We start from the raw sequence: 25,659 nt of genomic DNA, 5'->3' as shown, positions 1-25,659 counted from the left end.
ACCACAATCAGTTTTTATGGCAGGAATGAAAATATAGTTCAACATATACAAATCAGTGAATGTAATGCAGCATGTGAGAAGATGCATAAAGGTCATGAATTACATGACTACTTCAGTAAGTACAGGAGAAGCCTTTGACAAAGCTTAAAACCCCTTCACGATAAATTATTATCGAAACTGTGTCCTGAAAGATCATATCTAAACGTAATAAAGCCTGTATATGACAAGCTTATTATCATCATTATATTCAGTGGTAAAACCTGGAAGTATTTCTTCTAAAATGAGGAATGAGAAGGGGATCTTCACTCTTTTCTCTTTTATTTAATATAGTGCTTAATTTCTTAGAGAATGAGACTAAAGGGATGCAAATAGGAAAAAAGCATTTGTCAGTATAGTCTAAACACTCTGGCAAGGAGATTCTTAGGTCTGATAAGCCCTTTCAGAAGAGTTACAGGATACAAAATCAACTTACGAAAGTTGATTAGCTCTTCTATATAACCAACAGTGAATATGCTGAGAAAAAAAATCAGGAAAACATTTCTACTCACAGTGTTCTCAAAACAAAAACCCTAACTAGGAATAAACTTAACCAAAGAGGTGAAAGACTTCTAAAATAAATTTGATTTAAATACCAAGGAAAGAAATTGCAAACAATAGAAAATGGAAAGACCTCCCACATTCATGATTAGCAGAATTAATATTGTTAAAGTAATCATTTTTACCTAAAGTGGTGCATAGAGTCAATGCCATCCACACTCATATTCCTATAGCATTCTTCATGGGAATAGTAAAAGAGTCCTAAAATTCACACAGAACATAAAACACCCTGAATACCCAAACAGTTCTTAGAAAAGGAGCTATGCTAGAGGCATCACAAAATGTGACTTGAAATTATTCTACAGGGCCACAGTAACTAAATTAATATGGTAGACATACATGTCTATATAGACAGACCATGGAATTGAACAACTTTCCTATTCTTTAAAAAACTTGAGACTTTCATACACAAATATATATCATTCATACTTCCTCTCCTTTTGACTCCTGTACTCTCTCGTCTCTCTCTTATTCATGAACTTTCTGAATTGTTACTGTCATCCCCTGACACCCTATTGAGAGTCCAGTTAATATGGCCCATATGTAAATGTATTTAGAGCTGATTACTTAGGACTGAATAACCTATAAAAGGATTTGTCTCTAGAGAAAAAGGCTTCTTCTCAAATTAGGTATTGATTGTCTGTAGCTCTTCATCTAGGGGTGAGGCCTTGTGAAGTTTTACCTAGTCCATTTTGCCATGATGACTGGTGTGGTTAGTGTTTAGGTCTTGCGCCGGTAACCATATTGTTAAGGTTTAATGAGTATAGCACTCCTGTCATGTCTAGAAGATACCATCTTGAAGCAGGTGACCCAGTCTTCTGACTCTTAAAAATTAAAAAAAAAATGCTTTAAAAATTGTGTAGTATGTGTGCGTGTGTTTGTGTGCATGTGAGTACAGTGAGCCCGTGGAGGCCAGAAGAGGGCTTTGGATCCCCTGGAACTGGAGCTATAGGTGTGTCTTAGGGTTTCTATTACTGTGATAAAACACCATAACCCAAAGCGATTTGAAGAGAAAAGGGTTTATTTCATCTTACAGCTTGTAGTGTATCATCCAGGAAGTCAGGACAGGAACTTGGAGGTAGGAACTGATGCAGAGGTCACGGAGGAGTGTTGCTTACTGACTTGCTCAGTTCACTTTCTCATACACCCCAGGACCACTTGCCCAGGGACAGCACTACCCACAGTGGAATGGTCCCTAGCATATCAATCATCAATCAAGAAAATGGCCTATAGGCTTTTCTATAGGCCAGCCTTATGGAGGCATTTTCTCAGTTGTGATGTCTTTTCAGATGACCCCAGCTTTTTTTCAGGTTGATAAGAACTCAACCAGAACAAGATGAAGTTGTGGACCTCTTGGTGTGTCTATGTTAGGAACCAAATTTGGATCCTCTGTAAGAGCAGTATCTGCTCTGAACTGCTGAGTTATCTCTCTAGCCCCTGGCTCATAATTGTCCCTCTTTACTGATGTTTCCTGAGCTTTAGTTATAGGGTGTGTTATAGAAGTACCAGTTGGGCTTGGCACCCCATAGTTGCTTACTGTATGCATATGGACCTCCAGTGTCTCTCAGTAGTAGCCTCTGTTGCAAAAAAGAAGCATCTATGAGTAGTGAGAGCTACATTTACCTATGAGTGGAAGCATAAGTATTTAAAATACATTTGGTAGCTAATTGATTTAGAGAAATGACAATAATAAGTTATCTTCTAGGGTCAATGATCTCTCTATGAGCCATGAGTTTTTGGCTAGGTTTACAGGACCAGGCATGACTTTCCTCTTGCCTTGCTTTAGTCCAGTTAGACAGTTGTTAGTGCCACCGTTGTACCATTTGGGGTTTCTTGCTGGGATGGCTGTTGTGGTTTACAGGCTTTACACGGGGTGGGAACATCCATCAATTTACTCCACTGGCAGCTTTCGTAGCACTTTCTGATACTAGGAGAGCTTGCTTGCAAGGAAGAGGATTCCTGGTCAGTGCGAGCTTGATTCCTTCAAGTCCTGTGTCTGAGGTTTATGGTGTTTTCAACAACAGGGTCTTAGTATCAAGTTCTGGGAAGCAACCAAGGACAATTAACCATCTTATTCTTGAGAAAGGTGCTGTAAATATACATTAAAGACATCCTTCTTAATAAGTGGTGCTGGAAAAACAGGATATCCACGTGTAGACAACCAAAGCTAGATCCTTATCTCTCAACCTGCACAAAAGTCAATTCAAAATGGTTGAATGTCTCTAATGTAGGATCTGAAAATTTGAAACTATTAGAGAGTAATATAAGGAAAATGAACATATGAGCAGAAGCAATGAATTTCTAAACAGGCTCAAAAATTTTAATAGTGGCAAGAATTAACAAAATTTCATTAAATGAAAAATCTGTGTGTACTCACTTTGTCATCTCTGTATTCTAAAATTAGAACAATACAGATTAGCATGGCCCCAGCATAAGGATGACATGTGATTTTTGATGTATACTATGTTTTTAAATAACCAACTCCAGAGTTGACTTCTGACCTCTACATGTGTAAGCACATCCACACATCATGCACACGCACAGAACATAACACACAATTATAAATAAAACTTTAAAGCTTGTTCATAGCAGAGGGGACAGTTACCAAAGTAAAGAAACATTCTATGATGCGAAGGATTTTGCCTTTTTCCCAAGTGTTCATTTGAAAGAGGGATAATGTCCAGACTACATAAAGAATTTTTTTTAAAAAAACAAGTAATCTATTCCATAATTTGACAAGTGACTGTAATAGACAGTTCTCAAAAGAGGAAGATAATGACCAACAAATGGAGCGAAAATTTGTTATTAATCTGATAAATGAAAGTCAAGATTATGTTGATATTCTATGTTGTTTTAGTAAAAATGTTATGGCCATTATCAGGTAATGAAACAAAAGGAGAGGATTCAGGAGTAAAATAATTTCAAATTAGGCCAGTTACTATAGAAACCAGTTAAGAATGTTCCTGAAAGAAACTAAGGAGAACTGTGGTGTGATGCAACTATAGCATTCCTGAGTATATACATAAAGGCATCTAAGTCAGCTTCCTATAGAGATAGATACTAGTACATCCATGGTTATTGTAGCACCTATCATAATAGCCAAGTTGTGGCATCAGTCTTGGTGTCCATTAAGAGATGAATACAAAAGGAAATGTATTTATGGAGAGTGGACAAAGCCCCGAGTGAGTGAAGTCCTCAGTGAATGTGTGTTGTTGACAAGGACCCCAAAGTCCCAGACCCATGGGATAATGACAAAATCTCCCCCAACCCTCCAGGGTGAGTCTCAGAGGGGAATGGCAAGGCCTTCCTCAGTGGACTGAGTGTGAATGTTGTTAGTGCATGTGGAAAACGACTACCATAACTTTCTCCGCTCAGATGTTTACAGCCAGCTCCCATACAGAGACTGTTTGTACAGTTCCATAAATCCTGCTTCCTTGTTTATCTGTGTGTAAATAACCGCATTTGCTTGCTCAGATGTGTGGTGGTTTGAATGAGAATGGCCTCCATAAGCTTGTATATTTGAATGTTTGGTTCCCCGTTGATGAAACTGAGAAGCATTAGGATGTATAGCCTTGTTGGAGGAAGTCTGTCCCTGGGTTTGGGCTTTGAGGTTTCAAAAACCCACACAGATCCAGTTAACTCTCTCTGCCTCCTGTTTGTGGGTTAAGATATGAACTCTCAGCTACTGCTCTAGTGCTAGCTTGCCTGCTTGCCTGCTTGCCGGCTTCCGTGTTCCTCACCATGATGACCATGGACTCTGTGATGGCTATTCTGGTTGTCAACTTGGCAACATCTGGAACTAACAAGCAACTAGGCTGGGTACACATGTGAGGAATTTTTTTTTTATTTAAGTGATTTGAAGTGGGAAAACCCACTTTTATTTTTTTAATTTTTTTCCGTTTATTTATTTATTAAAGATTTCTGTCTCTTCCCCACCACCGCCTCCCATTTCCCTCCCCCTCCCCCAATCAAGTTCCCCTCCCTTGTCAGCCCAAAGAGCAATCAGGGTTCCTTGCCCTGTGGGAAGTCCCAGGACCACCCACCTCCATCCAGGTCCAGTAAGGTGAGCATCCAAACTGCCTAGGCTCCCACAAAGCCAGTGCGTGCAGTAGGATCAAAAACCCATTGCCATTGTTCTTGAGTTCTCAGTAGTCCTCATTGTCCGCTATGTTCAGCGAGTCCGGTTTTATCCCAGGCTTTTTCAGACCCAGACCAGCTGGCCTTGGTGAGTTCCCGATAGAACATCCCCATTGTCTCAGTGTGTGGGTGCACCCCTTGCGGTCCTGAGTTCCATGCTCGTACTCTCTCTCCTTCTGCTCCTGATTTGGACCTTGAGATTTCTGTCTGGTGCTCCAAAGTGGGTCTCTGTCTCTGTCTCCTTTCATCGCCTGATGAAGGTTAATATTCAGGAGGATGCCTATATGTTTTTCTTTGGGTTCTCCTTATTTAGCTTCTCTAGGATCACTAATTATAGGCTCAATGTCCTTTATTTATGGCTAGAAACCAAATATGAGTGAGTACATCCCATGTTCCTCTTTTTGGGTCTGGCTTACCTCACTCAGGATAGTGTTTTCTATTTCCATCCATTTGTGTGCAAAATTCAAGAAGTCCTTGTTTTTTACCGCTGAGTAGTACTCTAATATGTATACATTCCATACTTTCTTCATCCATTCTTCCATTGAAGGGCATCTAGGTTGTTTCCAGGTTCTAGCTATTACAAACAATGCTGCTATGAACATAGTAGAGCATATACTTTTGTTGTATGTTAAGGCCTCTCTTCGGTATATTCCCAAGAGGGGTATTGCTGGGTCCAGGGGTAGGTTGATCCCGAATTTCCCGAGAAACCGCCACATTGCTTTCCAAAGTGGTTGCACAAGTTTGCATTCCCACCAGCAATGGATGAGTGTACCCCTTTCTCCACAACCTCTCCATCAAAGGCTATCATTGGTGTTTTTTATTTTAGCCATTCTGACAGGTATAAGATGGTATCTTAAAGTTGTCTTGATTTGCATTTCCCTGATCGCTAAGGAAGTTGAGCATGACCTTAAGTGTCTTTTGGCCATTTGAACTTCTTCTGTTGAGAATTCTCTGTTCAGTTCAGTGCCCCATTTTATAATTGGGTTGATTAGCCTTTTACAGTCTAGTTTCTTGAGTTCTTTATATATTTTGGATATCAGACCTTTGTCAGTTGCGGGGTTGGTGAAGATCTTCTCCCAGTCAGTGGGTTGCCTTTGTGTCTTAGCGACAGTGTCCTTTGCTTTACAGAAGCTTCTCAGTCTCAGGAGGTCCCATTTATTCAATGAGGCCCTTAATGGCTGTGCTGCTGGGGTTATACGTAGGAAGTGGTCTCCTGTGCCCATATGTTGTAGGGTACTTCCCACTTTCTCTTCTATCAGGTTCAGTGTGTTCGGACTGATATTGAGGTCTTTAATCCATTTGGACTTGAGTTTTATGCATGGCAAAAGATATGGATCTATTTTCATTCTTCTACAGGTTGACATCCAGTTTTGCCAGCACAATTTGTTGAAGATGCTCTCTTTTTTCCATTGTATACTTTTAGCTCCTTTATCGAAAATCAGGTGTTCATATGTTTGTGGGTTAATGTCAGGGTCTTCTATTTGATTCCATTGGTTGACTTCTCTGTTTTTATGCCAATACCAAGCTGTTTTTAATACTGTAGCTCTGTAATAGAGTTTGAAGTCAGGGATGGTAATGCCTCCAGATGATCCTTTATTATATAAGATTGTTTTTGCTATCCTGGGTTTTTTGTTTTTCCATATAAAGTTGATTATTGTCTTCTCTAGATCTGTGAAGAATTTTGATGGGAGTTTGATGGGGATTGCATTGAATCTATAGATTGCTTTTGGTAGAATTGCCATTTTTACTATGTTGATCCTCCCAATCCAAGAGCAGGGGAGATCCTTCCATTTTCTGGTGTCTGCTTCAATTTTTTTCTTCAAAGACTTAAAGTTCTTGTCGTATAGATCTTTCACTTCCTTGGTCAGAGTTACCCCAAGATATTTCATGTTATTTGTGGCTATTGTGAAAGGTGATGCTTCTCTGATTTCCCTCTCTGTTTCCTTATCCTTAGTGTATAGGAAGGCCACTGATTTTTTGGAGTTGATCTTGTATCCTTCCACATTACTAAAGGTGTTTATCAGCTGTAGGAGTTCTTTGGTAGAGTTTTTGGGGTCGCTTATGTATACTATCATATCATCTGCAAATAACGAAAGTTTAACATCTTCCTTTCCAATACGAATCCCCTTGATCCCCTTATGTTGTCTTATTGCTATTGCTAGAACTTCAAGCACTATATTGAAGAGGTATGGAGAGAGTGGACATCCTTATCGTGTTCCTGATTTTAGTGGGATGGCTTTGAGTTTTTCTCCGTTTAATTTAATGTTAGCTGTCGGCTTGCTGTAAATAGCTTTTATTATATTTAGGTATGACCCTTGTATCCCTAATCTCTCCAAGACCTTTATCATAAAGGGGTGTTGAATTTTGTCGAATGCTTTTTCTGCATCTAATGAAATGATCATATGGTTTTTTCTTTCAGTTTATTTATATGCTGGATTACATTGATAGATTTGCGAGTGTTGGACCAGCCCTGCATCTCTGGGATGAAGCCTACTTGATCATAATGGATAATTTTTCTAATGTGTTCTTGGATTCGTTTTGCCAGTATTTTGTTGAGAATTTTGCGTCGATATTCATGAGTGAGATAGGCCTGTAATTCTCTTTCTTGGTTGGGTCTTTGTGTGGTTTTGGTATCAGGGCTACTGTAGGTTCATAAAAGGAATTTGGCAATGACTCTTCTGTTTTTATATTGTGAAATACATTAAGAAGTATAGGTATTAGCTCTTCTTGGAAGTTCTGGTAGAATTCCGCATTGAAACCATCTGATCCTTGGCTTTTTTTGGAAGGGAGATTTTTGATAACAGGTTGTAGTTCTTCGCGACTAACAGGTCTATTTAGATCGTTCACCTGGTCTTGGTTTAGCTTCGGTATATGGTACTTATCTAAAAAAATGTTCATTTCTTTCGTATTTTCCAGTTCTGTGGCATACAGGCTTTTGTAGTAAGATCTAATGATTCTCTGAATTTCCTCTGTGTCTGTGGTTATGTCCCTCTTTTCATTTCTGATCTTATTTATTTGCGTGTTCGCTCTCTGTCGTTTAATTAGTTTGGATAGGGGTTTGTCGATCTTGTTGATTTTCTCCAAGAACCAATTTTTTGTTTCATTGATTCTTTGGACTGTTTTCTGTGTTTCTATTTTGTTGATTTCAGCCCTCAGTTTGATTATTTCCAGTCTTCTGCTCCTCCTAGGTGCGTCTGCTTCTTTTTTTTCTAAGGCTTTCAGGTGTGCCGTTAAGTCCCCGATGTATGCTTTCTCCGTTTTCTTTAAGTGGGCACTTAGTGCTATGAACTTTCCTCTTAGCACTGCTTTCATCGTGTCCCATAGGTTTGAGTATGTTGTCTCTTTATTTTGATTAAATTCAAGGAAGATTTTAATTTCTTTCTTAATTTCTTCCCTGACCCAGGTTTGCTTCAGTAGTTGACTGTTCAGTTTCCATGAGTTTGTCAGCTTTCTGGGGGTAGCATTGTTGTTTCCTTCTAACTTTAATCCATGGTGATCTGATAAGACACAGGTGGACACTGATATTTTTTTGTATCTGTGGAGGTTTCCTTTGTTTTCAAGTATGTGGTCAGTTTTCGAGAAGGTTCCATGAGCTTCCTATTTGGGTGGAGTGTTCTATAGATGCCTGTTAAATTACCTCCAATAATTCTCCTAATTCTTTATTAGGTTTCTGTCTGATTGACCTGTCCATTGGAGAGAGAGGTGTATTGAAGTCTCCTTCTACTAATGTGTGTGGTTTGATGTCTGCCTTGAGTTCTAGTAATATTTCTTTTACATAAGTGGGTGCTTTTATATTAGGGGCATAGATATTCAGGATTGAGACTTCATCCTGATGAATTGTTCCTGTTATGAGTATAAAGTATCTGTCTTGATCTCTTCTGATTGATTTTGGTTTGAAGTCAGTTTTGTTAGAAATTAGTATGGCCACACCTGCTTTTTTCTTAGCACCATTTGCTTGAAACACCTTTTCCCAACCCTTTACTCTGAGTAGATGCCTGTCTTTGTGGTTGAGATGTGTTTCTTGCAAACAGCAGAATGTTGAATCCTGTTTTCGTATCCAATCTCTTAGCCTGTGCCTTTTTATAGGTGAATTGAGCCCATTAATATTAAGTGATATTAATGACCAGTGGTTGTTTACTCCGGTTATTCTTATTGTTTTTGGTAGTAGAGATTGTGTGTCTCCCTTCTTTGAGATGTGCTGGTGAAGGGTCGCTAGATGCCTGAGTTATTGTAGGCATTGTTGGCAGTGTTGGATTCCTTGGGTTGCGATTTTCCTTCTATTACTTTCTGTAGGGCTGGATTTGTCCCTACGTATTGTTTAAATTTGTTCTTATCCTGGAATGTCTTGATTTCTCCATTAATAGTTAACAGTAGCTTGGCTGGGTATAGTAGTTTGGGTTTGCATCCATGGTCTCTTAGCTTCTGAAGTACCTCTATCCAGGACCTTCTGGCTTTCATGGTTTTCATAGAGAAGTCACGTGTAAGGCTGATTGGTTTACCTTTATAAGTTACGTGGCCTTTTTCCTTTGCAGCTCTTAATATTCTTTCTTTAACCTGTGTATTTAGTGTTTTGATTATTTTATGGCGAGGGGATGTTTTTCTTTGATCCAGTCTGTTTGGTGTTCTGTATGCTTCTTGAATATTCAAAGGAATATCTTTCTTTATGTTGGGAAAGTTTTCTTCCATAATTTTGTTAAAAATATTTTCTGGGCCTTTGAGTTGTGACTCTTCTCCTTCTTCTATTCCTATTATTCTTAGGTTTGGTCTTTTTATTGTATCCCATATTTCCTGAATGTTTTGTGATGAGAATTTGTTGGCTTTGCTGTTTTCTTTGATCAGTGCGTTTATTTTCTCTATGGTGTCCTCAGAATCTGAGATTCTTTCTTCTATCTCTTGTATTCTATTGATTTTGCTTGTTTCTGTAGGCTCTGCTCGTTGACCTAGATTTTCCGTATCCAACTGGTCCTCCGTTTGTGTTTTCTTCCTTGCTTCCATTTCAGTTTTCAATTCTTGAACTGTTTCCATTACCTGTTTGATCGTTTTTTCTTGGTTTCCCAGGGTATCATGTATGTATTTACTCATTTCTTCAAATTTTTGGTTATACTTTTCATCCATTTCTATAAGGGCGTTTTTCACATGTTGTTTAAGGCACTCTATTGCTTTCATAAAGTCAATTTTTTCCACTTCTTCTGTGTTAGGGAGTTCAAGTCCTTCTGTTGTAAGATCATTGTGTTCTGGTGTTTTCATGTTGTTTTTGAGATTATTGGGTGAATTTTTGCCTTGGCGCCTGCCCTTCTCCTCCTATCGATGCTATCTAATGGGTCTTTTAAAACTGGTTCAGGTTTCCCTGCTGGCCAGGGGCTCTTCTTACAAAATGCCCTCGCTCTGTTTCCTGGCTCCTGCCAGGGGCCACGATCCCTCTCACCCCTCAGAAGGGTCTTCTGGAACAGGACCCGGCTCCTCTTTTGCCAGCAACCTCGCCAACCAAAGCCCTACCTCTTTGATTTAATTGTAGTGGGGCAATCTGCTCTCAGTGTTGCGCACCGCTCCCCGCCGCCTATGGCCCCTGCTCGTCGTCCGCGGCCCCCTGGTCCCCAGCGTCCGCCTGCGCCGTCCCGAAAACCCACTTTTCATTCATATATTCTGATGTGGGAAGATCCACCTTTAATCTGGGCCACACCTTCTGCTGGCAGCCTATTAAAGAACATGGAAGACAGAAACTTGCTTTCATTTCCTGCTTGTTCTCCCTCTTGCAGGAAAGTCCATCCCTTCACTGGCATTAGAGTGTCTTTCTGTGGGATTTCAGTGTATAGTGAAGACTAGCTGAGCCATCCAGCCTCTTGGATTCTTGGACCTTCTGTTGGTAAACAGTCATTATTATACTAGTTGGACCACAGTCTGTAAGCCATTCTAATAAATCCCCTTTACATATACATATACACATATACACACACACGCACACACAAACACACACACACACACACACACACACACACGTCCCATTCTTTCAGTTCTGTTCCTCTAGATAACCCTGACCTAATACAGATTCTGATCCTTTGTAACCAACCATAAGTCCCAAATTAAATGCTTTCTTTTATAAGTTGCCTTGGTCATGGTGTTTTGTCACAGCAATAGAAAGTTAGATAAGACAAGTTGTATGCAATTATTCCCGCCTCTCTGTTCAACTTTATTTAATAAACATGCTGATCTTCATTGGGTAGGGATGGGGTTGCAATTTTCCCAGCTCTGAACCCAGACCACCTGACCCCAACTTTCTGTCTGTGTGCCATCTGTCTGTCTTTTTTCATTTCTTCACTGCTCCAGTAAGGTCCTGTGAAGACATGCATGGATGTAGCATGTAGATATACATTTTTTTTTTGAGACAGGGCCTCTCTGTATGTTCTGACTGTCCTGGAATTCTCTATGTAGACCAGGCTGACCTCAGATTCACAGAGATTTGCCTTCCTATGCCTCCTGAGTACTGGGATTAAAGGTGTGTGTTAATATGCCCAACTCAGTGTTAGGTATATATACATAATGGAAGGGAATTGGAGGTACTTGTATTACGGGAAATAAGTAAGACATGGAAAGACAAATACTAAACGTTTTCTCTCATATTCAGAATCTAGACACAAACACACACATGTCAAGGCAGAACTATTTGGGAAGACTAAGGGGACCAATATATGGGGGAGCAAGAGTGGGTAACAAGGGGTAAATGTGATTAAAGAATATTATATACATATATCAATATATCATAATGAATCTTATTATTTTATACAATTAATATATGCCAATAAAAGTTTTTTTGTATGTCAGAATTGTTTAGGAGGTATTACATATAGCTCTTGTTATTTTTTCCTACTGTGATAAGACCCTCTTACTATCACTAACCAGGCAGCTGAGAGTGTACAGGGATATTCAGAGTGTGATGCAGCCTTTAGAGATGCTCTGGGATAAAGATTGATTTCACTAGGGTAATGTAAAGCACTAGTTCCTGCCCTGTCAAATAAACCTCATGTGATTGCAGCAAGGACAGTCTCTCGTGAGTTACTGGGGGGTCGTGTTATCCCAAGACTTGAGTGAGAGTCTCCCAACACCGGGGGTCTTTCAGCAGGATGGAGACAGTATCTAGGCAGGTATCTGGATCTTCTACTGATTTGCAGTTTAATATTGTCTAAAGTATTTAAGGTCTTAATTATTCAAGTATAAGATAGGGATATCTTGTTGAGTAAGACCTTACTTTACAACATATATATATACATACACACACACACACACACACACACACACACTTGTAACTTACAGAAAGTTTCAAACAATTTTTTGATATTACGGGCATTTAAAATAGGCAGTGAGCTTCTAAGTCATCTATCTTGCTTCAGGTCCTTCTTGTAGGGTTGAAGGTTTTCCTCTGAGCTCTTTCATACTTTGGGGAGAGACCTGCTGGGGCAGAGCCACTTTGCAAGTAGGATGTGCGGTAATTTTGGCATTACATTGGCCCATCAGAAATTGGCAAGAGGTTTTTTTTGGGGATTGGAAGTGAGTGTTGAAAATTGTAGCAACAGTTATGTATTATATTTGCACAATGATTTTATCTGTATTCGGGTGTGGAGATTGGTAAATTCTTATTAAATCTATTATATAAGTATCATTTGGATTTTATGACATCAAGATTTATTTATTCAACAAATAGGTATTGCATACCTACTTTGTACTTGGTGTTATTATAAGTGGTGAGTATATAGAAATGAGCAAATAAGGGAAAATTAGTCATAGAGCTTGTGTTTCATTGGGGAGGATATAATGACATTGAATAAGACAGTCTTGTGGCATTCTCAATAAGTGGTAAGTGCTAAAGAGGCAGAAAAATATGAGGAATGTGAATTGGGGGATGAGAGTGGAAATCCTTCATAATGTGGGTTAAGAAGGTAACGGAGTAGTAACAACTACAGGATGTGAGGGACTCTTTTGGAGATTTTGGGAAACATTTGGTACATCCATAGTGTGTCAAGGAATAGCAAAGAGGCTAAGAGAGAGAGTTACTGGGTGAGGATGAACAGATAAGTGGGATGGAGTGAGAGTAATATATTAGTCAGGGCCTTTGCATCATTGTTAAGATTTGGCCTCTGTCTCTGACTGGTGTGAAGGCTTAGAAGGGTTATGAAGGGGAATTGATGCAATGTTACTTGTATTTACTAGGCTTATTCTGACCCTTGAGTTGGGAGTAGATTTAAAATGAGCAGGAAGACTTTTTTTAATGGTAGAGACTGAGAGATGGCAGAGACTGAGTAAGATTGGCATCATTGAACTTAGAACTGACAGGATTCTGGGATGGGTTGAGAGGAATGTATAAGGGCGATGGGTGGTGGGTGGGAGACGCCAAACAACTGAGTGATTAATTAATGATGACAAGGGTTTGAGGCCTGAACAGCAGAAGAATGGATGGAGATAGTTAGTTATGTTTCTGGTAACTAGATAAAAGGTCCATGTGATGATCCATCATTTTATACTATGTATGTCCTCAGGAATATCTATAAATATGTGTTTTAGATGATAGATCCATAGTTGTATTTTATAGTGAAAGAGACCTGTTGCCTTGTGGAAATAAATACCAATTGCTTTTCTTGGCTCCAAGGTATTTCCTGAATCATATATTATTCTTCATCCCAAATATGTCATTAAGAGATTTGGAAGTGTGTTATAACATGTGTGGTAACTGAGTACTGTCACTTTAGCCCAGTCAGTGTAGCAAAGAAAGAAGAGCAGCTCCTAGATGGACTTGTTGACATGCATTAAAGCCAAGCAGAGGCTCACTTGCAGTTTGAGAGGGAATTCTCTCCTGGGCACAGAGCCTTCAGCTGACACTGACCCAGTGGCCCTGGTTACTGCACATATATGGATAGAGGTGTGGTGCATGAGAGTCCTTTAGAAAAGCTGTATTGATAGCATTCCTCTGCTCAAGGGAATGTCATAGTGTCCGCCTCTTTTTCCTCTTCCTCTTCCCCGCCCTCTGGAATTGAATTATCATGAAATACACTTGCTCTTTTTATAAAATTTAAACCATTACACTTTTCAAAAGATGACCCTTGTATCCATAGAAGGGTTTTTCTGTATTAATAAACAGAGCTGTTAAATGTTTTGTCTGGAGTTTGAGTAAGCCAGCATAATGGAAATGTTACCTGGTATCTTTACTTAGGATTCCATTTGAATCTTTTTGGTTACAGGGAATTTTTCTGTTTGCTCCTCAGTCTTGAAATACAGCATATTAATTTTAAGAGGAAGGGAAGAAAAACCTAACACACACCAGTTTTGAAGTGACCAGTTCCTCCTCTTAATCCTGGTGAGTTTCACTTGCTGTTTGCAGTTGATATAATTTACTTTCTCAATGGAGATAATTCCTCCCATTTTTGAGTGATAGAAAGGTATTCTACAACTCTGAAAAGGACAGAAAATGCCCTGTAAGCTGCTCCCAATGTAGACTTTCTCTTCTTTGTCTGTACATTTGTGAGTTTCTGTGCTAAGACTTGTTTTCAAATTGGGAAACAATGGATTTTTCTATTTACATTTGAGACTCTATTGGAAACCATAGTTGTAATATAAACATGAAGGCCTGATTTATTTTAGGAACTAATGTATTTATTTTAATGTTTTTCAATTTCATTTCCTCACATTTATAAATATTTGCCTCACAGTGGTATGTTTTTTCCATTTTGGTGAAGTACCTGTTGATTATTTTCCTGATGTGTCCTGTCATTGAGGGCTTGGCAGGGTCACGGTGTAGCATCATGCCAACATGCATTTTAATTTTGTGTCTCTAATTATGTGGTAGCTCTTTCATTCCTGCTCTTTCTTGATAATTTTTAAAATAGTTAATTCAGGTCTTATTCAAGAGTCAACTGAGCATGTTTTATGTGCAAGCATTGTGGGAAACTCTGTGAGATGCAATAATGAGTATGACTTAATTTACTGTCTTGTAGAAGAGTGAAATGTACAAATACCTGGGATGTAGCCTGATCAAGAACACTTTCAGTGAAGGAATGACAGAGACTAGCAGTGGCCAGAGGAAGGCCAAAGGACATTTCACAGAGAGGGAGGTTAGCAGAGGAGCATATGACAAAGAACTGGGTTTTGAATTTTGATTGTTTGCACACAAACAGGGTGGACAAATGCTTCACACAGTCAGTGTGAGTAACAACAGTTAAGTGTATGAAGTTGATTCTAAATCTGTTTGTCTTTAACTCAGGAAGGAGATGTCTCTAGGAGGTCTGGGACCAAGGATGCTGGCTGGATTTAGAACCCTAACCCTGAGTTCATGTCACAGTCCTTGACACTATGGGGTGGACAATCTTTCCTCTTTAGTGAAATGATGTGACCAAGATTGGTCTCCCCGTATCACCCATTGTGTGGATTAGATCAGCTAATATATGAAAAAGCACAGGGAAGATTTTTCAGTTTGTGTATTTACTATAATCCCTATATTCACAATTATATGTATATTCACTCTCTATACTTCTCTTATTGGATTCTTTATTTGAGTTGTGCCATAGCACTGTTTTCTGCTTCTCTTTTCAGCTGACACTTAGCCTGGGGCACCACTGCTTAACTGCCAGACTGTGGTAGATGATCACAAATCTAGATCCCAGTGCTCCAGTCCCTAGACCTCCATTTCCAGCTGTTCCTGGATGCTCCTTCACATCTTGGACTTCTCCCAGGCCTTAAGACAAGGCATGTCTCCCTTTACTGAACTGTTCCTAGATTTCGGTTTTTGTTACCTGAATTCATTATGAATGGCAGTTAGTTTTGATCCTTCTTTTCCTTTCTTCCTACAGGAAATTAAGTTCATTGTTGAGTTTATTATTAAGATAATGATGAAAACATTCACTTACTCAAGCCTTTCAAATTCCAGGCACCTCAGAACAGTCTCAGTTCTTACAGCTTTATAATTATTGAATAGTTTTGTCCCCATTTTAAAGATGACAGACCAAGATTCAAAGAGTGAAATTTTCAGAAATAGTTCTTCTGGGAGGTAGCAGAGCTTCAGCCAGCTCTGGGGAGTATGCAGTTCTGCCAACTTCAGACCTTACAGAGTAGACTGAGTTCTCCCTGCATTACAGAGCAACAGAACAAACTCAGTAAAAGGAACCCTGCTCTTCTCACTGTTGTCTCTGTCTTCTCTCACTCTTACTCTTGATTCCTAAAGCAGTTTGTGACTTCTTGGTTTTAGGAATCATCGATTATCATTTCCCGAATCCAAGTGACAGTAACAAAATAGTGATTCTTTCATGTTATCTGAATTTAACTGAAGTAGTTCTTCAATGAGGAACTTTGCTTCATGAGCTGTTTGATTATGCTGATTTGTAGGTTGTATAGGAAAGGTGGCTTAAATGCTTACAGTCCACCAAGGCTCATCAGAGAACCCTTTTATGATAATTTCCAAGTCCTTTAGACAAGATTCTCATATCTTTTAGTAGTTTCCTTGTTGTTCCAGTAAGACAGAATGTTCAAGATTTATCTTGTCTATGTCCTAGTCAAAACCTGAAATAGCCATTGTCTCCAGGGATGATGGAGGAAGGTCATTGGCTAATAAAGGCACTGCCCTGGCCCATTTTATTGGTTAGAGGATAGGTGGGAGGAGTAAACAGAACAGAACGCTGGGAGGAAGAGGAAGTGAGCTCAGAGACTCCACAGCTCTGCTCTCCTCCTGGGAGCAGACGCCTGAGAGAGATGCCATGCTTCCGGCTCCTGGGCAGACACACGCCATGAAGCAAGCCGCCAGGTTAGACATGCTGAACCTTTCCCGGTAAGACCGGTGCTCACCGATTATTAGAGATGGGTTGATCGGGATAACAGAATTAGCCAGTAAGGGCTAGGGCTAAAGGGCCAAGCAGTGTTTAAAAGAATACAGTGTCCGTGTAATTATTTCGGGGCATAAGCTAGCTGGGCAGGTGGCTGGGGTGTTGGGGACGCAGCCCCGCCGCCGCTCTTATTACTTCACAGGGAGGCCTGTACCTTGACTCTAACCACTATGCAATATGGACAGTTTCAAGATTTCATAGGTTTTTATATCTTGAGAGCTCATAAAGATCTGTATCTCACTATGCCTTTTGGTCTATTCTTTCTTTTTTAATTGATTTTTGTTATGTGTGTGTGAGTATGGGCTCACTCACCACAGTGTGCATATGGAGGTGAAAGGATAGCTTTTGAAAACTGGTTCTGTCCTTCCCCAGTGGGATCAGAGACTTATCCTCCGAGTCATCTCACTAGCCTTTGTTTCATTCATATGTGTCTTAGATTAGTGACTAGAATGAAAAAACTTTAAAATACTTATGTTCTAGTTGCCCAATTTTCAGTGACTTGATGTATTTATGAAATCCCATTACATTTTTTGCTTCTATAGTTCAAAAGTGAATGTAATACCTAAAATAGTAATATTCTCTCTCTCTCTCTCTCTCTCTCTCTCTCTCTCTCTCTCTCTCATACACACACACACACACACAGAGAGAGAGAGAGAGAGAGAGAGAGAGAGAGAATGGTCTGATGTGTTAGAAGATTTAGGTTGATGTCAAATGTCTTTCCATGGTTGCTGTTCTTCTCTGGAGCCCAAATCTCATTGATTTGACTAGACTGGCTGTCCAGTATGCTTCAGGGATCTACTTGTTTTCTATCTCCCCTTTTCCCACTGTCAGTCCTGGGGTTACAAGTCTGTGCTACCACATCTAGCTTTTAATGAGTTTTGGATATTTACATGCAGGTCCTTGTGTTTGTGTAGCAGATACTTAACTGATTAAACTATCTCCCCAGCCTCAAATATTTTTTCTTGAGTATAGTGATCTAAAACATTGTTTAACTGGGTTGGTTTCTTAATGTGCTGTATAGCAGTATTGGGCTAAAGTGGTAGAGTGCTTGCCTAGTGTGTGTCTATGGTCAATTCCCAGAACTATAAATAAAATTTAAAAAATATACTATATAGCTAATTTTATTGTATTCTGGTTATTGCTTTCCACTAATCTCTTCTTTCCATTGGTGATTTCTTGATCTTTGTACGTATGAACCAGAGCACAATTCTTCTAAAAATTTTTTCCATATAATATATTTTGGTCATATCCTTCCCCTCCCTCAACTCCTGTTTTCCTCCTTTATCCTACCCTCTTCACTACCCATTGTGCTTCATGACTTTCTTAAAGTCAAACACACACACACACACACACACACACACACACACACACACACACACTTAATACCAAAACAAAACAAAGCAAAAGTCACTCCTACCAAAAAACCAAACATGTAGTCCAATTTGTGTTGGCCATCTACTTCTGAGCATGAGACCTGCACTGGAGCATGGTTTATATACATACCTAGTGTCAGTCCATTGAATAAAATTTATTTTCCCCATTACAGAAACTATCAATTGTAAATAGCTTCTTGGCGGGGGGTGGGACTTTGTGCCTGTTTGCCTGTGTTCTTGCTAAGAATGTGTCTGGCTTGAACTTGATGCAGGTCTTGTGCATACTGTCACAGTCTCTATGAGTTTATGTGTGCATTAGTCTTCAGTCTTCTTGTGTCTGGAAAATGTTGTTTCTTTGAAGTCATCTTTCGCCTCTAGCTCTTAGACTTTTCAACTTCTCTCCTGCATAGATCCCTGAGCCTTGAGGGGAGGGATATGGTAGTGACAGCCCATTTCGGTAGGACTGAGCTCTCCAAAGTCTTTCACCCTCTGCACATTATCCAGTTGTGGGTTTCTCTGTTAATTACCATCTAGTGAAAGAAGAAGCTTCTCTGATGTGTGTTGAGTTAAATACTGATCTATGAATATAGCAATATGTCATTAGGAGTCTTTTTATTATTATATTCATTTAGGAGAGTATTAGTAGTAGATTTTCTCCTAGAGCCTGGGACCTGTCTAAATTCTTGGCCTTATTAACAATGTTGGTTATGGGTTCTGCCTCATGGAGTGGGCTTTAAATCCAACCAAGATGATTGGTTACTCCCATTACATTTGTGCCTCTATTATATCAGGAAAGTACAGTTCTTAATAAATAGTTGGGTAGAATCATGCTGATTTTAGAATCCTTCTTATATGATTACATTCAGAGAAAGATGTGAGATGGGCCAGTCTTCATATTGTTTGAAGTCAGAATTCTGGTTCCCTGTGTAATATTTTCTCAGTAGTCTGTGGGAACCAACTCATTTATGAAACTAGTAGTGGCTGAAATAAACACATAGTAGAAATTAAAGGCCTAGGCTCTTCACCTACTGTCTTTTTAAAAAGCTGGGTACGGTAGCATGTGCCTATGGTTCCATATTTCTTTCTTAAAAACAAGCAAGCAAATAATCCCCAAACACCTCACTCCACCAAAAACAAAGCAAAACATAGCAAGTAAGCAAGCAAACAAACAACAAAACAAATCAGGGAGAGGGAACAATGGAGAATGAGATTATGTTTTAGTGTGACCTGTTAGTCACACTCTACCATGTTAGTCATTTTGATTTTTTTTAAATTACCAGTTGTGCTTCTTTTGTGGTAAAACAATAGAACAATGTCTGGTTGTAGTCACCCTGCCTGAGACTTCTTCTGTGCACGCTCCACCTGCTTGTCTGGGATGCTCTGACAACCTTATTGCTATGCTCATTGTTTGAGGATGATTATGGACAGATGTTACTAAGTATTATTTAATTTCTAAGGTTATTTAAGTTAGTTCAGTGGGTTTGCTGATTTGAATGATGTGAAAGTCCTTTTCTTCTGTAGCATACTCTTTCTCTTTCTTTCTTACCTTTTCTCCCTCCCTTTTCTCTGCTCTCTCTTCTTCCTCAACCCCTTTCTCCTCTCCATTTTTCCTCTCTCTCCCAGTTCTCTTCCTCCTTTCCCTCCTGAGTCTTATGTAGCCCAGACTAGCCTAAAACTCCTGATTCTTCTGCCTCAGCTTCCCAATGTACTCAATTTGCCACCACCCTCATTTTTTTGAATGATCTACTTTGGGACAGATATGTAATTATGTGTGAACATATAGGATTTATTCATGTTATGAACATAGACGATCTATGTGTAAGGCAAAGGGGAGAGGAGGCAACTTTTAAAAACTTGAATGTCAATGTAGGTCACTTCGTTGTGCTCTTGCAGAAAAGAACCAAGGGAATCTTTTCTAGGTTACTGTCCTTTTGGACAGAGAGTGCAGGCTGTTTTACAGTTCATTTTCTAGTGGCCTCAGATTTTTTTTTCAGAGGGTTTTTCTTGTATTTATTGCTCATTTATAATCTTTGACAACTGTCTCTTGAGTTCATTGTCCCCTTATTGGTGTTTTTTTTTTGGTGTTTAATTTTTTTTTTCTTTATAAATAATACCATTCAAAATTTCCATCTCCTCCCATTTCCCTCCCGCTTCCTCTCTCACCCTCTCCCCTACCCCTCCAGTCCTAAGAGAGGGCAGAGTACCCTGCTCTGTGGGAAGTCCAAGGCCCTCCTCCCTCCATCCAGGCCTAGGAAGGTGAGCATCCAAACAGACTAGGATCCCATAAAGCCAGAACATGCAGTAGAATCAAATCCCAGTGCCATTATCATTGGCTTCATGTACTCACTAATGAGTGAGTACATCCCATATTCATCTTTTTGGGTCTGGGTTACCTCACTCAGGATAGTGTTTTCTATTTCCATCCATTTGCATGCAAAATTCAAGATGTCGTTGTTTTTTTACTGTTGAGTAATACTCTAATGTGTATATTTGCCATGCTTTCTTTATCCAGTCTTCCACTGAGGGTCATCTAGGTTGTTTGCAGGTTCTGGCTATTACAAATAATGCTGCTATGAACATAGTTGAACAAATGCTTTTGTAGTCTTGATTGGGCATCTCTTGGGTATATTGCTGGATCTTGAGGTAGGTTGACTCCCAGTTTCCTGAGAAACCGTAGTAGCCTCAAATTTAATCCCCATGCTTCAAATCTCCTGAATGCTGGGTATATAGGTATGACCTGCCACACCTAGTAAGAACTCCCAAGATTTTAAATTTTTAATTTTTAAGAAGCTTATTTTGTGTTGCTCAGAAAAACTAACCATTGTATACAAGTTTTTTTCTTTCTATAATTTCATAAAACCATTTTTTCCAAAATTTTGGGATTATGTTTTAGAGTTATTATAAACATGTTATTATTAATTATTATTATGATGTGAATTTTTTATAATATTTCACTTTGGTTTTCTAAGTGAACATTATAGCATTAATCATCTGGGAATAGTTACAGCATTTGAAAACCATAGTACTAGAATATTGTAGGAAGGATTTATTAACTTTTCTGACCCTTGTAAGGTAATCTTTCATTAAGTATGATCTTCATGTGATTTAATTAGACTATTAATCTGGTTTGCTGAAAGTAGGTAGCTGATATTTTGAAATCTCCCAGTTAAATTTAGTAGACTCTTCACATGATCAACGTCAATACTTTATTCAGGCCTCTGTTTACATGTTGCTTCTACTGAAGCATCCTCAAAACAATGCAGTGTTGCTAGTAACCCCGCACATCCTCGCATCCTCTTAACATCTTCACCAGCTCTTCATTCCTTCCACAGTTCTTATTGAACTTATTCCTGGTTAACTGTTCTTTGCTGTGTTTGTGGCTCCTAAATAGTATATGGCCCTGTAACGTACTCAAGAATGAGTTCTTTAATGCATGTGTACCTTGGTATTAGTCTGTCACCCCAGTTAAGATAGAGGCTTGTGACAGTACTCACCAAGGGGGACTTTCTGTTGTTTGTTTAAAAGAGTGCTAGGCACAAACTATAAATAGTGATTGAATCTGTTTTTTGTATTTATATACACATATTTGTGGTCATTCTAGTTTTTATTGTATGTTTAACTTGTATAAGGTTTTAGTTTTTCATGCAGAAGTAGAGTCTTAAGAAGGGTGCAGTGTGATAGTAACATCTGGAACCCACAGAGTCTACTATACTTTTTGCTGATGTTGATAGGCCAATATACATATAAGGTCACATGTTTTCTTCAGCAACTCAATCACACACGGCTTATTTGTTTGATGTTTGTTTTACCATACTCATACAGATGGGAACGAATATTGTCACATGGCTGTCATGTTTCAGCCTCATGTGGGTGCTGGGAACCAAGCTCTGGTCCCCTGTGAAACAGTATGCGCTGTAAACTGCAAAGTTGTCTTTCCAGCCCCAAGGCTTTATATCTTCAAGAGAACATTTTATAAACTCTTATGTCTAATTTTGTCTTTTCCACAGCATCTTATGTTCTTTTTCTCAGTTTCTTCTATTTTCCTGTAATTTCTTAGGTTTGGTTTTTGGATTGTATCCCAGAGTTTGTTTTTTCTTTGTTGATGTTTGAATGTAGCATGCCATCAGCTTTGCTCTCCATCCCCAGTATTTTCTCTCTTGCTAGGTTGAGTGTGTGGATGATGGTATCCAGTGTGTTTTTATTTGATTCATTGAGTTGTTAATTTCTGTTTGTTTTTGTTGTTGTCACTGTCTGTTTTCAGAATCTCTCACTTTTCCTTGCTGACTTTCTCAGCCATGCTGCTGCTGATCTCATCCATTTTGTCAGTGTTTTCCTTAAGGTTGATGTCTCCCATTCTGGGTCCTGGATTGAGTTTAATCTGTATCACCTTTGAAGTCATTGATTGTTTTCACTAACAAACTTTTGAAATTGTTATCTAGTGTCTTAACTGACTTCACTGTCTTTGATTTCAATGCTCAAGGAGTTATAATCTTTTGGAGAAGCCATATTACCTTGCTTTTTCTGTGTTGTGGTTTATGCATCTGCTGCTATGAGTACCTCTTTGAGTTTTATTTGGGATCTTCCATTAAGCAGCCTACTCTCTGGGCTCAACTCCCTGTAGCCTCCAGAGAAGAGAACATTTGCTTTTGGATAATGCTTCTGTATCCCCCTACCCCAGCCTACCTCCTAGTGTTCTACCACTGTGTTTTCGAATTTCTGAAGCTCCTTCTCACCTCTCTTTGGAACAGAATCTTTCCCTATTCTGACTTTTTCTCTTTGGTCACATGGAAGCGACTTGGAGTCTACCATCTTATCTGGAAGTGGGATCCATGGGAAACACTGTGACATACCTGGGTGAATTCTTTTATCCTTTCTTAACATGCTGATTGCTTCTTTGTGATAAAATTTCATGAAGCAGCATGGAACTTTCTAGTATTCTAGGCTTTTGGGGAGGGGATAAATATGTAGATCAGAATCCTGAGAAGGTGGCATCTTAAAGACTTGAGTACCAGCCTGGTATTGCTGGTTTGTTTATCTACCTTAGGTAAGTCTGTGCATTGTAAGAATAAAGGTCTATTTTTATCTTTTTTGTTTTTTCGAGACAGGGTTTCTCTGTGTAGCTTTGGAGCCTATCCTAAAAGTCACTCTGTAGACCAAGCTGGCTTCGAACTCACAGAGATCCACCTGCCTCTGCCTCCCAAGTTCTGGGAGGTCTATTTTTTTTCCTAATCGTGTGTTATGAATATTTAATATTGCCAGCTGCCTGCAGTGATTTAAAAGAATTTTTCTATCTCCTTTCTTCAGGCAATTAAATCAGAGAGCAATGACAAAGAAACAGAAGTTACTTATGAAGCTGATATCTCTGAGGAGTGCTGTGGACACCAGCAGCAGTCCCCCAAAAACTGTAATAGTCCTGATGTCATTATCGAGGCTCAGTTTGATGGCAGCGACTCAGAAGATAGACATGGCCACACTGGTGTGCTGGTTGATGGAGTTAAGAAATTGACACTTCGTACTCCTGACAAAGGTGAGTCTTGGGCAGCTGTTTGACATTTTGTACAGCAGATTTTTTTCTTTCAAGTTGAAACCTCTTTCAACAGAGGAATAAACTCATAGAATGACTGATGTATTCCCAAAGTCTTTGTTAGCTTTAGGAAGGGCAACCTCTGGTAGACTTGTTTTAAGAGAGGGGAAGTGCCACCCTCTGGTTTGTGTAAAGTGGTTGCTGTTGCCATGTTTGTTACTATCGACACTTAGCTGCAGTGTGTTCCATTCTACCTTGTGGTTGATACGAGCAGAATTATCCTCCCTTCCTTTTTCTTTCTTTCCTTCCTTCCATTCCTCCCTCCATGCCTACCTTCCTCTTACCTAAAGCTTATACATGCTAGCTAAGTGTACGATTACTGAGCTATACCTCCAGCCAGAATTAAACAAGTCTTAAAATTCTCATTAAACACAAAAACGAAAATCCACTTTATTTTACTCTCGGTTTTGCTTTAGTTCAGTCTATAATTAAAAAATGTTTTTGTCATTTGTGGTAGACTTAGATCACTTTGAATTTGGAAAGTAGATCATTTTCGGGAGGTATTTTGATTCCAAGCCTTAAAGAAAAGAATAAAAAAGCCAATCTTATTTTTTCTGAATGGCACATAAGCCATGGGTTCCATAATTATAGAAAACATCAAGTTGCAAACACATGGATCAAGAGCTGCACCCAAAGGCTTTACCTGGCCACACTCCAGGAAACTTAAGGGCAAGAGATAGTTGCAAGTTGAGTATTACAGTATCTAGGTTTCTAAGGAGTTCTAAAAAGGGGAAGTATATTTCCAGCCAGATTGAGTTTTGTATATACTTGGAAATGAAGAAGAGTGAGCAACATGGACCTGGCTAGGCTGATTAGATAATAAGCATTGTTATCAGGACATTTCTGGCCCAATCACCATGAAACAGTAGAAGGAATGCCAAAAGATTACCAAAGGAGGATGTTGAGCAGACTACCTATGGTAAGATCTGGCAAGCACAGCTCAGAATATCTTGAAGGCTGGGCTGATTTCAGGAAGGATTGCAGAAACATTGCTGTTTTTCTCCATTGCTTTTGACCTTAGCCAGAGAGTATGCTCTGAAAGCATGTGCCATTTTGGTGGCAAGAATTACTCATTCAAAGTGACTTCCCAGCTTTGAAATCTGAAATTAAATGAGTATGCTAGTGTTTTTTTTCTGTCACTCTTGTATGTCTTCATTTCCCAGATACAGTAACCTGGTTGCTTAGGTAACAGTAGTTTTATTCTTCAGGGATCAGACAGTTGGATCTTCATTTGGATGTAATTCCTGACTTTTCTTTCTTCTGGTGTATCTCCTTTCCTTCTTTAAAAATAGTTGAATATTGTCTTCCTTCTTAGAGTTGCATGCATGTTGTATACAACAGCATCCATACTAGAAGTTATGTCTTTTTAATGAGAAGAGATGGATATAACCAGGACCCTAAATAGCCAGTCTTTTTAACAAGAACACTAAGAAGAAAGATCCTTATAAGACAAAAATTAAGAAAAGAATACTTTAGAACTGGTTGAGTGTTTGATCAAAGTTACTTAGAAGAAATCTAGTTCTGGTAGCTTAGATTTCAGTTTCCTCCTTTCCCTCAGCACCAAGTTGAGGGGATAAGACATTGACACAAATGCTAGGAAATGATGAATGGAAGCAACTGCAGTCGATGGCCTGCTTATCAATTGTTTTGTTCTTTGTCCTTTGAGAAGTTCACTTTGTCCTTTGGGAAACTCTGAAGCCAGACCTGTGCTTGATGTATCATCTGCTATCATAACCGTCTCACAGAAAAAACTCACAGAGTGCTTCACAAGTCCATGGCGTGCATGCTTGTGTTTTTTCCTTATTCTTTTCACATGTTCCCAGCCCACTGCTGTTTCTATGGCTTTCTTAGTAGCCTTGACTGAGGGAGCAGCGTTAATCCTTCCCTCAGTGTCAGGTGCAGATCCCTTGCTCCAGCTGCCTCTAAACAGTTTGTGAAGCCAAATGCTGTTTCTCATTTCTTGCCCTTTTGATATTTAGGAAAATTGTAGTTTGCTCTTTTAAGAAATCACAGAAATTTTAAAAGGTATTTCAACCAGATTTTCTTGCTTAGGATAATATGAAATCTGGTTACAGTTAAGATGTTAGTACTTTTTGTATCATTTAAGGTT

The 25,659-nt window shown here is 39.1% G+C and overlaps 1 protein-coding gene and 1 pseudogene across 4 annotated transcripts in view; both read left to right on the top strand.

Annotated features, from left to right (window-relative positions):
* The window catches only part of Dis3l2 (DIS3 like 3'-5' exoribonuclease 2), a 381,042-nt gene that overhangs the window by 84,189 nt on the left and 271,194 nt on the right, over positions 1–25,659 (top strand). For all 4 annotated transcript variants that reach the window (XM_041650838.1, XM_041650836.1, XM_041650837.1 and 1 more), the window contains one exon: positions 23,270–23,492. In XM_041650838.1, the coding sequence (XP_041506772.1) occupies positions 23,270–23,492 (223 nt within the window). The remainder of the gene's footprint in view (positions 1–23,269; positions 23,493–25,659) is intronic.
* Positions 2,969–3,068, top strand: LOC121447711 (annotated as a pseudogene).

Source organism: Microtus oregoni, unplaced genomic scaffold, assembly GCF_018167655.1.
Source record: "Microtus oregoni isolate MIOR12 unplaced genomic scaffold, Mior012 000004F_ref0000308, whole genome shotgun sequence".
In the NCBI taxonomy this organism is placed as follows: domain Eukaryota; kingdom Metazoa; phylum Chordata; class Mammalia; order Rodentia; family Cricetidae; genus Microtus; species Microtus oregoni.
This window is presented reverse-complemented; position numbering and strand designations above follow the sequence as displayed.